General features: G+C 42.3%; 1 protein-coding gene across 1 annotated transcript in view; it reads right to left on the bottom strand.

Moving 5' to 3' along the window:
- Positions 1-13,217, bottom strand: part of LOC127356616 (xylosyltransferase 1-like) — a 31,986-nt gene extending 18,769 nt beyond the window's left edge. The window contains exons 1-2 of the mRNA XM_051388529.1: positions 12,287-13,217; positions 145-682 (exon numbers count right to left, since the gene is read on the bottom strand). Coding sequence (XP_051244489.1) covers positions 145-682; positions 12,287-12,802 — 1,054 coding nt within the window. The 5' untranslated portion in view covers positions 12,803-13,217. The remainder of the gene's footprint in view (positions 1-144; positions 683-12,286) is intronic.
- Between the last annotated feature and the right edge of the window lie 1,143 nt (positions 13,218-14,360).

The raw sequence follows: 14,360 nt of genomic DNA on the forward strand, positions 1-14,360 counted from the left end.
GTTGAGTTCAGTGAATGAACCAAATAAAAGCTGTTAATGGAAGTTTTACTGTACATATATGGACGATTCCGTTCACAGACGATCAATCGGTTGATCATTAATTGATCGTCTGTGAACTGTTCAGTCTCAGTCTGCTGGACTCACCTTCTATTGGGCAGTACCGAGGCACTTTCTCCGGCATCAGCGTCCTGTCTTTGTGCTTGCAGTAGACCTCCACTATCTGCTGCCGGCACTCGCGGCTCTTGGCCCTGGACAGAGCAGAAATGGCTTCCTTCCCGCTGATCTCGCACTGCGGCTGCTCCTTCCTCGGCTCCAGACCGGGCGGCAGCTGAGTGGACGACTTCTTCACCTGGTAGATCGACAGATCCTGTTTGGACCCCTGGACCGGTGCTGAGACAGTTGGCACCTGCGGGTGGGGTTTACGGATGTGGGTGTGGTTGTGACCGTGGCCCATCCCTCGGGGTTGGACGGGAGGGTGCTTGAGAACCTCGTTGGCAGATTTTCCCAGCTGTGCTTGGACCTTATCCAGCTTGCGTTTGGCGTTTGCGACCGGCACCCGTTGGCGTTGAGAGCGAGCGCCCAGGTTGCTGTTGCTGTCGATGGTCTCAAAGTCTTTAGGGACAGAGTTCTCATTATTGTTGCTGTCCAGTTTCTCTTTAGGCCGGTGGGAATGGTAGACGTCCTGTGAGGGAGGAGACTGAATTAGTATAAAAGCACAACAGTGACATCCTGTAATCACACACTCAAACGAGGTGACACTCACAAACACACACACACACACACACACACACACACACACACACACACACACACACACCTTTCTTTCCACAAACTATTATAAAATGTCGATCAAACCTGTGATCACATACCTTAACTGCAAAAAGTGCCAAAATGATCAGATGCTATTTTCAAAAGTTGGATGATTTACAGTTGTTCTCAGCCCGAAGACAACATTCAAACTACCTACATGCAAGTACATGCAGAATATCTGTATGTGTGTGTGTGAGCCCTTTTATCTTCTGTTGGACTGAACGAGAGAGTGTCGTCCCTCTTCTTCACAATAACAGCGCAAGATGAAAGTTAGGAATGCAGCTCCACCTGCTCGAGGACGAAAACATCTAGTGGTGGGCCGATATCGGTTTTTCAATGCCAGTGGCTGATATATAATGCCGATATCAAAACAAACATAAGCCGTGTGTAATTCTATTTTACAGGACGATCAGGTTGTACAGCAGGATGTATGAGAGTTACAGTACAGGCAGGAGCATTAACATCGTTGCACACAGACTCATCTCATGTCTGAAGGTTTTTTCTGTTAATCAGCCACATGCCGATGTCAATTATGTCCCAAAATAATCAGCCCGATCAATCAGTCTATCACTAAGAACATCAGTACTTCTACATTAACAATGAATAAATAGCTTTATATGAACCCTCGGGGAAGCTGCAATCGGTAGCTGCACAATGAATCTAAATATTCTAACTCCCAGTATGTCCAAGTGCAATATCCACACTTCATTATAATGCAGTGTGTCACACATTTTACCTTTATTTAATAATATTACATATACATATAGCACTTGTGATTATATTTAATAGAATAATCTACAGTGAAGCCTACAGTATCGGACGTCCTCGTGCAGGTGAGTCGTCAACCTCACTTTCTCTTTCTAGGAACAAAAACAGGTGAAGAGACGTAGAGAGGAAAAAGTTAAGACGAGTGAAAGGAAATGGTGACCTTTGACCCCTGACACACAGACAGCTGTGGCCTTGGCCTCCCAGAGTCAGGTGGTGATATGTGTGTGTGTGTGTGTGTGTGTGTGTGTGTGTGTGTGTGTGTGTGTGTGTGTGTTTCAGCTGCAAAGCCACATGACCTCGATGGGTATTTTAATCCCACAGATCGCCCTATATCTGTCTTTTCCAGGGATAAAGAGTGTGTTTATGAGTGTGTGTGTTTATTCACACACACACACACACACACACACACTCAGAGTGCCTGTGGGAAGGCAGTAATATCAGCTCCTGCCACCTGCTCCTCAGACAGCCTTTCATTATCTCATCTGTAATATCAGCTTAGAGGAATGTGTGTGTGAGAGAGTCACAGTTAATATTTCCAGCTCTCCTGCGATCGCTGTGAGAGTAAAAGTACAGAGGACACCAGGAATAAAAACCTCCAGAGACAGAGACAGAGAGAGACATACAGAGACAGAGAGAGACAGAGAGAGACAGAGACAGAGAGAGACAGAGACATAGACAGAGAGAGACAGAGACAGAGAGAGACAGAGAGAACAGAGACAGAGACATAGACAGACAGAGACAGAGAGAGACAGAGACAGAGAGAGACAGAGAGAGACAGAGAGAGTGGATTGAACACGGGACAGAGTGAACACACAGAGGGTTTATCTACTCTACCAGCACTGTGGTGTGTCCTGAGGGGGGCGCTACATCAGATGTTTCCCCGAAATCTGGTCGGTTAGCTGACCAAAGTTTACAAATCTGAACATTATTGTTTCTCTTTATTAATAACTAATTAATGCATTTTGTCTAAATAAGGTAACTATCGGATATTAAATCATCCACATCATGCTGCCTTAAAAAAGTTATATGTACTACTATCCTATAATATCAATAAAACCAGCAATGTTCTTGACATTTTTGCATCAGAATTGTTGCCAATTTCTTCATCAATTAATGCTCTTTTTCATTTAAGACCCCCGAATTCCACCCGCCACATCCGCTCTGCTCCCTGTACACGGCTGGTCTGTTGTTTTGGCAGAAGCCGCGACCCACTCACTTCAGTCAGCACAGAGCTGATCACAGACACAGGAACATAGAGAATCCGGTTGATTTTCAAAATAAAATACAGCATGCAGACGCCGCTACATCAGCAATGTGGCACCAGACCAGAAGTCAAATCACTCAGAGGAGATTTTAAGCAGAGAAACACTGTTTTTATAGTAAGTAAACCACGCGGCACGAAGACGCTCTCGATGGGCTCTGAAGACGCGGTGATCACGGAGCCAAACGGCAACTGTACTGTAATGCTAAGCTGACTGGGTTCTGGCGTTGGTTGCTTCGTGGTGTTGGCTGATGGGTGATTTGTAAATGGCGTGCTAGTTAGTAGCATGGAGCTAATGGTCCAAATAAAACATAGGAACATTGCAGATAGTAACATAATTCTAAATATGACTGTCAGTTATTTTACAGCGTTCAGTGTTTGTCTCTGTTGGACGCTGACTGCAGTTCACTGAACGGCCACTGGAGGCGCTGTTAACCATCACATACATAATAATTAACTCCTAAATAAAGCAGAATAAAGTGTAAAAACGTCCTCCAGTGACTCTTTCATTCGCTGACAGAATAAAACAAACTCTCTCTCTCTCTCTCTCTCTCTCTCTGTCTCTCTCTCTCTCTCTCCTTCACAGATCCTTCTGCGTTTTTTCCCAGAAGCCTCTGCATTCCATGGAGACCGGCCACAGCTAAAATACCACCGCTTACCTACAAAGACATCATTCTTTATCCTCTCACACACACACACACTGTGTTGCTGTGTGAGTCAGTTTGCTCTCAGCCTCTCTCCTCCTCAGCAGGTTCTTATTGAAGCTGTGTACGCTGCCTTCAGACCCCCCGCCGCTCCCAGATAAAGGCGACAGAGGAGAGAGACAAGAGAGCCCGTTCCCCGCAGGCGCCCGGGGCGAGAGACATTTAAAAGAGGGGGGGGAGAGAGAGAGACAGAGACAGAGACAGAGACAGAGAGAGAGAGAGAGACAGAGAGAGAGAGAGAGAGAGAGAGAGAGAGAGACCTGATGCTCTGATGATTCGAGTAGTGGTTCCCAACATGGGGGTCGACACCCAAACAAGGGGTCGTTAAAGCTTCCTTTAAGATCTACAAACTCTACATCCACGAAGCTTTCACTCTCATCCTGCTGGAGAAACATTAAAACAACCACAGAACCATAAGACTGTCAGAAAAGAGCCGATTGTATGATTGTTAAAAATAATAAAAAATACATAACACAGACAGAACTGTATGAGACTGAGAAAGAAGGAGAACCTCATGATCCATTTATCCATCCATTGATCAATAAAAGAACCCGTTAGCAGATATAAAGAGAAGCTACTCAGCATCACCTTAATAAATATATTTATATATATATAAATATATATAAACGTGATGCTGCAGACTGTCGGAGAAATGAGGTGTACCACTGGGAAGTAAAGGAACAAGAGTCTTCATCACAGACACCACAAGCTACAGATGAAGGTCTGATACCGTAATGATGCCAATGAATTTATCTTTTCTACTTTTGGTTCCTCCTCCCACTCCTACACACCTTCCTCATGAAACTTTGTTGATTTGATCAAATGAAACAGAAAATGTGTTTATTTTAATTGTATATGAAGGTTAGTTAAAAGTGGAGGAACACAGATTTGGTTTAAATACAATGTTTTGTGTTATATAAAAATATTATATTAAATATAAATAGTACAAACTGCAGCTTTCACATTCAAACAACATCTAACGCTGCAGGAGAGCGGCTGTGATCTCCTCTGGACCTTAATTAACAAGACGCTTCATAATTAACAGCTATAGGAGTGTGTGTGTGAGTGTGTGTGTGTGTGTGTGTGTGTGTGTTTGTGTGAGTGTTTGTGAGAGTGTGTTTTAGAGTGTGTGTGTTTGTGTGTGTGTGTTTGTGTGTGTGTGTTTTAGAGTGTGTGTGTGTGTGTGTGTGTGTTTGTGTGTGTGTGTGTGTGTGTGTGTGTTTGTGAGAGTGTTTATGTGTGTGTGTGTGTGTGTGTGTGTGTGTGTGTGTGTGTGTGTGTTTGTGAGAGTGTTTGTGTGTGTGTGTGTGTGTGTTGTGAGAGTGTTTTGTGTGTGTGTTTGTGAGTTTGTGAGAGTGTGTGTGTGTTAGAGTGGGAGAGAAAACGCCTTCATATGAAGCAATAAAGAGCTCTTTCACCAGGCTGTATACAGCTTCAAGAGGCCCCAGTTGTGCATTAATCAAACACTTGTGTGTAATGTGTGAAATGTGTGTGTGTGTGTGTGTGTGTGTGTGTGTGTGTGTGTGTGTGTGTGTGTTTGTGTTCGGTGTACCTGTGGGAACACCGACTGGAATTTACTCGCTGAAAGCCTCACAGTCCGATTTATGCTCAAAATGTCTTCCAGAGAAACGGTTTCATTTGACCTGTAAAACCTGTTTTTATGGAGAAAGAGACTTTACGAACGTTCGGCATCAGAGACTTTTCTTAAAAACACAAAACGATGCGTCAGTTTTCATTGATCACCATGACAACGCGAGACCAACTGAACCAATTGTTCCCTATCGTGGCGTAACCCATCAGTTTGTGAAGAACCAATTTTGAAGCCTCCAGTTTGGTGTTATGGTCGTCACCATGACAGCTTGTTGGAGCCAGTGGAGGTGATGTACTGCGAGGTGATTGGCTGCTCAGGTACAACAATGGCGGCTCGCCTGCTCACACAGGATCTGGTTCTCCAGATAAACAGTAAAATGTGTTTGTGAACAGATCTGAGGAGAGAAATAGTCAACAACAGAATCTGGATCCATATCTGATCAGCACTGTTTGACAGTTTGATCTGAGTTTGGTTGAGCTAGACGGACTCACTGAGAATGAGCTGTCAATCACAAGGTAGCCCCGCCCTAAAGCATACCCTGCTTTATGGTCTGTTTTACTCTCAATGGTAGGGCTGTAGCGATACACTAATCTCACGATACGATACGATATTCAGCCAACGATACAATGGACTGGACAGAGAGTCTACAGCTTGCAAATGCTGGACAAAATGAATCAAAGATGTGGTAAGAAAATTTGTTTCATTTATTGAAACAGTGAAAACTGTAGTTTACAAGCCTTTGACAAGTAAATAAAGTGCAGTATGACAATGAACAATGGAGAGTTAAAAAGTGCAGCAAGTGGCCTGTTCTGGACAGATTCTTTGACAGCTATTTAGCTTGACACTGAACATATGAGGAAGACGTTGGTGTCTGTGTAAAGCAGTGATCCTCACTATTTTTTTCACAAGAGCCACATTGGCAGAGCAAAATCAAGGGGAGAGCAACTTTTACAACAACATACCAAGTCACCTTTGCAAATGTGCATTTCTACATATAAATTGGACATCCCACAAAAAAAAGACACAGCCAATACATTTTCAGTTAAGAACGAATAAGAATTTGTCCATCCACTTCTCTTGAAATTTCCTGTGCTCATCTTGTATGCCTCGTACCTTTCGTTTTTTACTGGGAACACGTGACGTTTGCCTGCTCGTCCCCTCTCCGCGTCTTCATGTTGATTTTCGCTGCTTCCTCAGACTCTTTTTCCTCACTATTCGTTACAACGCTGTGTGTCTGTCCGTTCGGTTTTTGTGCTGGTTTTCACCCTTTTTTTTATTAGAAATCGATCCATTTTGTGCCTGCAGCGGAGCAAACGTAACCTTGCTGCAAGCGTGCACTGCAGTCAAGTGTAAACAATGCCATAAGCGGGCTGCATTGCCAGGTTTGACAGTGCCCCCTTTAAGAAACACCACTAATTAAGGTGAAAGGAGAAGTATAATGCAGTGCAGTGTTCACTGTATCTTTATGTAGCACATTTGAAAAGAATTATTGGCTGTGTTACCATATTGTTATAAGCTACCATGCGAGCCACCAATTAAAGTTTGACGAGCCGCATGTGGCTCACGAGCCGCACAATGAGTATCTCTGGTGTAAAGGGAGTATCTAGACGGGTAACTTGCTAGAAATGCTCTTCAGCGACACTAGTGGCTGGCTGACCTAATTGCTCTTCCTGCAAAGCGAACGGGGGGAAATGTGCAGCGAGCAGAGTGCCAGGCGGAACACGGGGGATTTGAATGGGACTTAATGTATCGATACTCACGGCTGAAAAATCTATACTTTCTGGGGAAAAAAAATATCGATATATATCGCAGGATCGATAAAATCGCTCAGCCCTACTAAATGGAACCATCAGTTACTAAATGAACATCATGCTGTATGGAAGAAGACTGAAACTAGAGACTGAGACCAGAAACTCATCAAGAAACTGTTTACTGAACTCATAAATCAACTGCGAAGTCGGCTCATTTCTCCATAAGACTGTATGGGATCACTGTGTTATTGCAACCAATGGAGCTGCCCCCTGCTGGCCTTTACAGAGAATGCAGGTTTAAGACAGTTCACAGACCCTGAAGCTTTGTCTGTTATGTAAACTGTTAATGTTTGGCCACCATACTGCAGTTTAAAAACCACTGTCCTATAGCCGTTGTTTGTCCTGAGGGTGGCGCTAGAGGAATTCCTCCTCTCGTCTACATTCATGGCGCACTGCCTGTGAGGTACAAATAACAGACATGATGTGAGGCTCAGTAACGTTTCCTCAAACTCCAGATTATTGGTCATCATGACTTAAACGTCTCATTATGTTGGGATAAAACCACCAGACGTCTGTCATAAAGCAGGTTCACATAAACATGAATTTATATAAATATATTAACGTGGAGGAATTTGTCTTCACACCATCAAACCCATAATTGCCTCTGATGGTCATTATCTCCCTCGTCTCCAAATAAGAAGGAAGAGAACAAAAACTGAGACGCTAACGAGGATCACAAAACGCTCAAGACTGAAAAAACAAAACAAAGAGAAGAAGACAGTCGTCTCCCGAAGGAAACGAAGTGTCTAAACAAAATGCTGAAAATAGAGCCGGCGAGACAAAAGGAAAAACAGAGCCAGATGGACAGGAAGTGAAGCTAAATGGACGATTGTGAGGGACGGGGAGGTGCTATGAAACCCGGGACTGCAGGACGACCCGGGATTACAGCGAGGATTTAAATCCATCTACGGCCAGATTCTGTGAGAATTATCTCAAAGAAAATAGAAAAAAAAAACAACAACCATAAAGCAGCTTTAACGTTAATCGCCAAAACGTGGCAGCGTGTGTGTGTGTGTGTGTGTGGGCGCTACATGATATTATATTTAATTATTAATCACATATTTCCTCTTTTGGATTTATTGCAGACACTTTTTGTTTCTATTTTTTACTTAATTTATTTCCCTTTTTGCTTAAAATATTTGATAAAATATTCCTTATTGTTAAGCTTCATGCAGAATCACATACATAGATATATCAGTCATTTTTATTTTATTATTTATTATTTGATGAGCTTTAGTGCATTTAATCTGTAAACAATAAATATGTTGTTTTTAAAAAATAAATCACATATTTCTTCATTCTTACAAACACAGAATTAATAATTATTCACTTTATTTTATTTCCATGTAAAATATTAATTTATTTTAACAGTTACTTTATTCTGTTTTATCCTTCTTACAGATTTTATTGTTTTGTATTAATCTATTTAATCTAGTTTCTACTATAGCTTTCATTAAACACAATTGTTACACCTGTTAAATCTATTTTATTGTCATCTTTTTATTTGTATTTTATTTCTAGGATCGTACTTTAGAACCATGATGACGGGACCGGTTTTCTTTTTCTCCCCTTTTGAATAAAATGTAAATTATAAACTTTATATTTTCCATTTGTTTATCTTGTTTTGGTTTGTTCAAGCTCTTAGTTTTGTAACTGGTTATGTTTGTTATTTACCTTAATGTCTTCCTTTTTCTAAAAGACAACAAAGAGATGTTTTAAATAAAAAATAAAAAATGAATGTCCTATAATCAGCTTGTCAATCATCTGTGAACTTCCTCCAGCTTTTTATCTCTTAACGTGAACATTTTTATATTATCAATTTATAACTTATTTATCTTATTTTACCACGAGCTGTGAGACTGTGAGACGATGGTTACTGCTCCTGTAGAAGTCTGAATGATATCAACCTTATTCACCATCAGAAGGAGAAATACTGGATCATTTAAATTACACAACGACCATATAAGGAGAAGACTTCTGGAAAGAAATGTTATTTTTTGGTGCTTTGAGCTCCAAAAAACATCTCAGCTACAATCCCAACCATTCCCCAAAAGTTCTGTGATAAGGTCTAAAATTGGTCCTCACACACACACACACACACACACACACACACACACACACACACACACACACACAGAGTATTTAGGGATTATTGAACAATCTAAACTAGATTAAAAAGTATAAATCCCATCAGAGAAACCTGATCCTAACCAATCCTCTAATCTGATCTAACCTGGCTGTTAGGATGTGAATCAGCTGTGTGTGTGTGTGTGTGTGTGTGTGTGTGTGTGTCCCCTAAAAGGTGTGATGAATGTGAGAGTTGTGCAACCGTGGCGCCATCCAGGACTGCTGTAAACACACTCGACTGGACATCAACAGTCAGTACACACATGGGGTGCTACGGTATGATACACACACACACACACACACACACACACACACACACACACACACACAGTGTATAGGTGAGGGATGTTACAGTTTTTATTGTGCTCCTTCCAGTGATGTCCAGTCTTTTATTGGAAATAGGATCCTTCCTCCCATCAATAAACACACAGCTTCACACACACACACACACACACACACACACACACACAGACACCCTACACACACACACGCACACTCTTACACACAGTTAATCACTTTCAGATTCACTAAAATGTTGCTGCAGCATAAAACAGAAACAGAAAATGTTTCTGTACGATTGATCTGGTTCTCCAGATAAACAGTAAAATGTGTTTGTGAACAGATTTGAGGAGAGAAATAGTCAACAACAGAATCTGGATCCATATCTGATCAGCACTGTTTGACAGTTTGATCTGAGTTTGGTGTGTTGAGCTGGACGGACTCACTGAGAATGAGCTGTCAATCACAAGGTAGCCCCGCCCTAAAGCATACCCTGCTTTATGGTCTGTTTTACTCTAAATGGGACCATCAGTTACTAAATGAACATCATGCTGTATGGAAGAAGACTGAAACTAGAGACTGAGACCAGAAATTCATCAGGAAACTGTTTACTGAGCTCATAAATCAACTGAGAAGTCGACTCATTTATCCATAAGATTGAACGGTATCAGTTTATATTGCAACCAGTGGAGTCGCCCCCTGCTGGCTGTTACAGAGAATGCAGGTTTAAGAACCCAGAAGCTCTGTCTGTTATATAAACTGTCAGTTTTACAGTAATCACATTTCAAAACTGTTGTTTTTTTAACTTATGGTTCATTAAAGACGAATCAATTACTCAACTGATTTTTCATTTTCTTGACAATACAGGACGACACTAGGCTAGTAATAAGTAACATTTCAAAATCAAGTAGAATTTGATTTTACAAAAACTTCATCTTCCTTCATCCTGGAGGCGACAGAGAGATAATAATATTAACTTATATAAGTTTACAAAGAGCATTAAATTAACGTCACTCAGAATACAGTTAATCCTGAGCTTTATGTAGCCGATCTGATCCAATCTGATCTGATCGATTACTTCCAGGATTTTTGGTCAAAACTAGTCTCTAAATTTCCAGCTTTTCCCGGATACGTCGGAATCCAGTTTTTGTGCAAATCTGTGCGAGTGCTTCAACAAACATCGGACACTGATATCGGTTTTTATTCACCGATGGGACGACGTCAGTCAAGATATCGGTGCATCGCCAGTTAGAACAAACAGTCAAATTAAAAGATGAATACAGGAGCAAAATATTGTCTCAGTAGTTCTGATTCAACATCATCCTGGTGCTCAACAATCCTCACTGGCTAATTAACAGCCTGTAGTTATTTCCCCGCTCAGCCACGTCCTCAGATCTCTCTAATTACTCATTTAGCTCTCACATCGACCTTCCTCACCGCCTGCCTTTTGTTTCAGTTCATCCAATTTTCTCTCCTCTTGTTTTTTTTTTTTTTTTAAATCTCTCTGCACCTCCCAGACTCCCCCTTTCTATAAAAAAGTGCTGGCATGCATCTCCACTGTTTTAAAAGCCAATAACTGTCAGGACATATCACCGCTCTCTCACACACACACACACACACACACACACACACACACATACATAGGGAAGATCACAGAGTATCCGGTTAACTGTAATGAAAGGACGTAAAAATGGATGCCTGCAATACAGCCCACGTCTCTCTCTCTCTCTCTCACACTCTCACACACACACACACACACACACACACACACACACACTGAGTACAGTACATTCATGTCTTAACAGAGTGAGAACACCTGGATCCCACCAGGTATAGAAACAAAGACACAAAAACACTGTGCAATCTCCTCCACATCATCACATATCTGTGTGCACTGTGCAGGTGACACATTGGAGGGTTTACACTTAAATCAAACAACAAGAGTTCCAGCTTTGATCTGGAAAGCAACATGATGTTTCCCCTTTTAATTAATCATATTTTTACAAGCTAATATCGAAGGGGACCACTTTCCATTAATAAAAATTGGCTTAGTCATTTCCCAGTTTCCTGAGGTGTCTCTTGATATCACCAAGATACTGGTTTTTAATTAAACCCCTAAATCACAAATCCAGAGTTACATTAAACAGTTTTAATCCCCTACAGTTCAGCTACACTACTTATTACACACCCCTTTATATTAATATGAAAAGCTGAAATGGCTGTTAAGGTTTAGAATTAAGAGATTCGTGAAAACATGTTGACCTTTTATATTAAAAGTAACGAAAATGACGCTGTGCAGGCGCCTGCTGCTGCTGTCAGTGGAGTCACACCGAACTCCGTTAACAAAACACACAATTATACCCGCGCTTGATTTCACACAAACGGACGTACAAGGAAGATCAATACTAAAGATAGTTTTGGACAATAATTGTGTCAGTCTTACATTCGGCACCGATATTATCAATAAATCGGCTCTTACTTCAGTAAAAATCAATATTTGGTCTGTTCATGCTGATCGGTAGCTCAGGACAAGAAAGCGGTGAAACAAACAAATTGATTCAAGCTTCAAGTTGTTATATTGTTCAGTTCACTGGATGCTCACAGTCACCTGAACAGTCGCTGTACGGGGGGGCGAGCTGCCGTTTACCTGGATTACTGCCCACTAATCGACACCTTAAATGGGCGGATTTTGACATGCAGTTTGGTCCACCGACCCCTTTCCTCCACGCAGGGACGGAAGGGGCCAACTGTGTTGATGCAAATGCCAAAACAACAGGCGAGCAGCTGCAGCCGCTCAGCAGCATCTTCTCTGTGGCGACCATGCGCTTCCCCTCGGGGACAAACGCTCATTTTCCAGTCGGTGGAGGAAGCACAGGTGTAAAAATAAACTCACACATCACCTGACAACATGAACGCAGATATCATTCAAACCTACCGCCTGCAGCTTGTGCCGAACGGCCGCCTTTCCGAGCGGCGGCGGCGGGTCGCCCTTCCTCCGCAGCCCCCTCCGCGGGAGCTCCCTGTCGGCTTTGTTGAGCGCCCCGGCTCGCTCCTCTCTCTTCTCCCGGCTCCTGGCGCCTCCGTCCCCGCCAGCGGAGTCCAGGCTGCTAAAGTTCCACACGATGAGAGTCTGGACCAGCAGGACGGCCAGAGCGGCGACCAGCAGGGCGGACTTGGAGCGCCGGGCCAGCCTGCGGGCGCACGGGTTACCGTTCATCTTCTCTCCTCCTCCCTCCCTCCGCCTCAAGCTGAGAGCCCCATCCGCCAAGCGCCGACAGCGGGGTGTGAATGCTCCCCTGCGCGGCCTGAGAGGGGCTACTGGCAGGCAGAGAGGAGGAGGAGGAGGAGGAGGAGGAGAGAGGGAGGGAGGGAGGGAGGAAGGAGGGAGGGATTTTGGCACAGGCTTGAAATGAGGAGAGAGGTTTGGCAGAGGGGACACAGAGGCCCTCATGTGGCCATTAACGAGTCAACAGTTGAGTTAAACTGCATATTAATGAGGATAATAAATTATATAAAGCCATAAAAATAAATATAATAGAATCAATCAAGTATTTCTGATTCTGAAAACAGTCTTTTATATTATAATTATTATTTTTTAATTATCTTTCTATTATTTCTTCGCTATAAACATCTGGAGGGCCAAACTTTATGGAGGAACAACTTTGGCCCACGGGCCACACTTTGGGCAGCACTATAATGTAGTTTGTTTAACATCTGTTTCGCATGTTGTGCATTTATCCAGTTAAACAGCCCATTTATTGAACTTTTAGATGCAATTTGAACAAATAATTAGATTGTTTTTGTTGAAAAATTGAATAAATTGATAAATGTCAAATAAAGTATACCCTCTCCTCATGTGTCTGACCACTCTGCTGACGGGAGATATAATGAAATATATGTAAATATAACTGTCCTTATATATAACTAACCTTTCACACACACATTATATGTCTTCAGCCAGGCAGCTAACACACACACAACACACACACACACACACACACACACACACACACACACACACACACACACACACACTCTACAGTTGAATGAATCTGCTCCATCACTGCTGATTCTAATACACTTTTCCACCACATTAGTCTGATTTCATGCATATTGCAGAGAAGTGCCAGTGATCTAATTGAATGAACATCTATAAATAGACGTGATTTCTCCTCCTTGCACTCCTCTTGCCCTCTCTTTCTGCTTTCTTTCTGCTCTCTCCATCCTCGTTCAGACTCTAAATCCTGTCCTGTTTCTGGTCTCCGTGGTGCAGAGGTCACGTAGCTCCTCAATCCGTATTTTTCACATATGTTTACAGTTCAAAGCCTCAAAGTTGTGATTTCAGATTGCAGGTTATAATGAGTTGACTTTACTTCTGTTTAAAACATTTCCCAGGGTCTTAAAGGTCCCTGAACTCACCGTGAAGTCACATTTTTATGCCAGAAACTGCTTACTGGTTTCCATAAACTGGTTTCAGATCAGACACAGAAGAAAAGAGGGAGAGTTTAATAATGAATGGAGGAAAATAATCAATAACCAACTCACTGACCTGGAGAGAGTTGAACCCATTTCCACCTAAAGATCATATTTAATGCGATAAAAATGTTTTTTGGTTGGTCTAAAGTCCTGAAATTATTATTTCAATCATTATTTATTTATTTAGTTATTAGTTTTCTGGGCTTTTTAACTTTATATGAGACATTAACACCTCCCTCCTCACACCTCTCTACTCTAGTTCCCCCCTCCCCCTATCTCCCTCAACAGGCGTCACCTCCAACCCCCCCCCCCAACCTCCCCCCTAACAGCTGACCACGTGAGGAAGGAGCTCAGTCCTGCACATCTTCAACCAGAGCCTCAGTCTGGTCCTGTGGAAAACCTCCTGTGTGGTTCCAGTAACCTCTCACCTGATGAAGACCATAGAGAGGATCCTACTGAACCAGCTGTAGACCCCCCCCAATTATTCTATGTCTGTATATAAAAAGCTCTCAATCTCTTTTTCTTCTATTTTA

This window comes from Dicentrarchus labrax, unplaced genomic scaffold, assembly GCF_905237075.1.
Source record: "Dicentrarchus labrax unplaced genomic scaffold, dlabrax2021, whole genome shotgun sequence".
NCBI classification, from domain to species: domain Eukaryota; kingdom Metazoa; phylum Chordata; class Actinopteri; family Moronidae; genus Dicentrarchus; species Dicentrarchus labrax.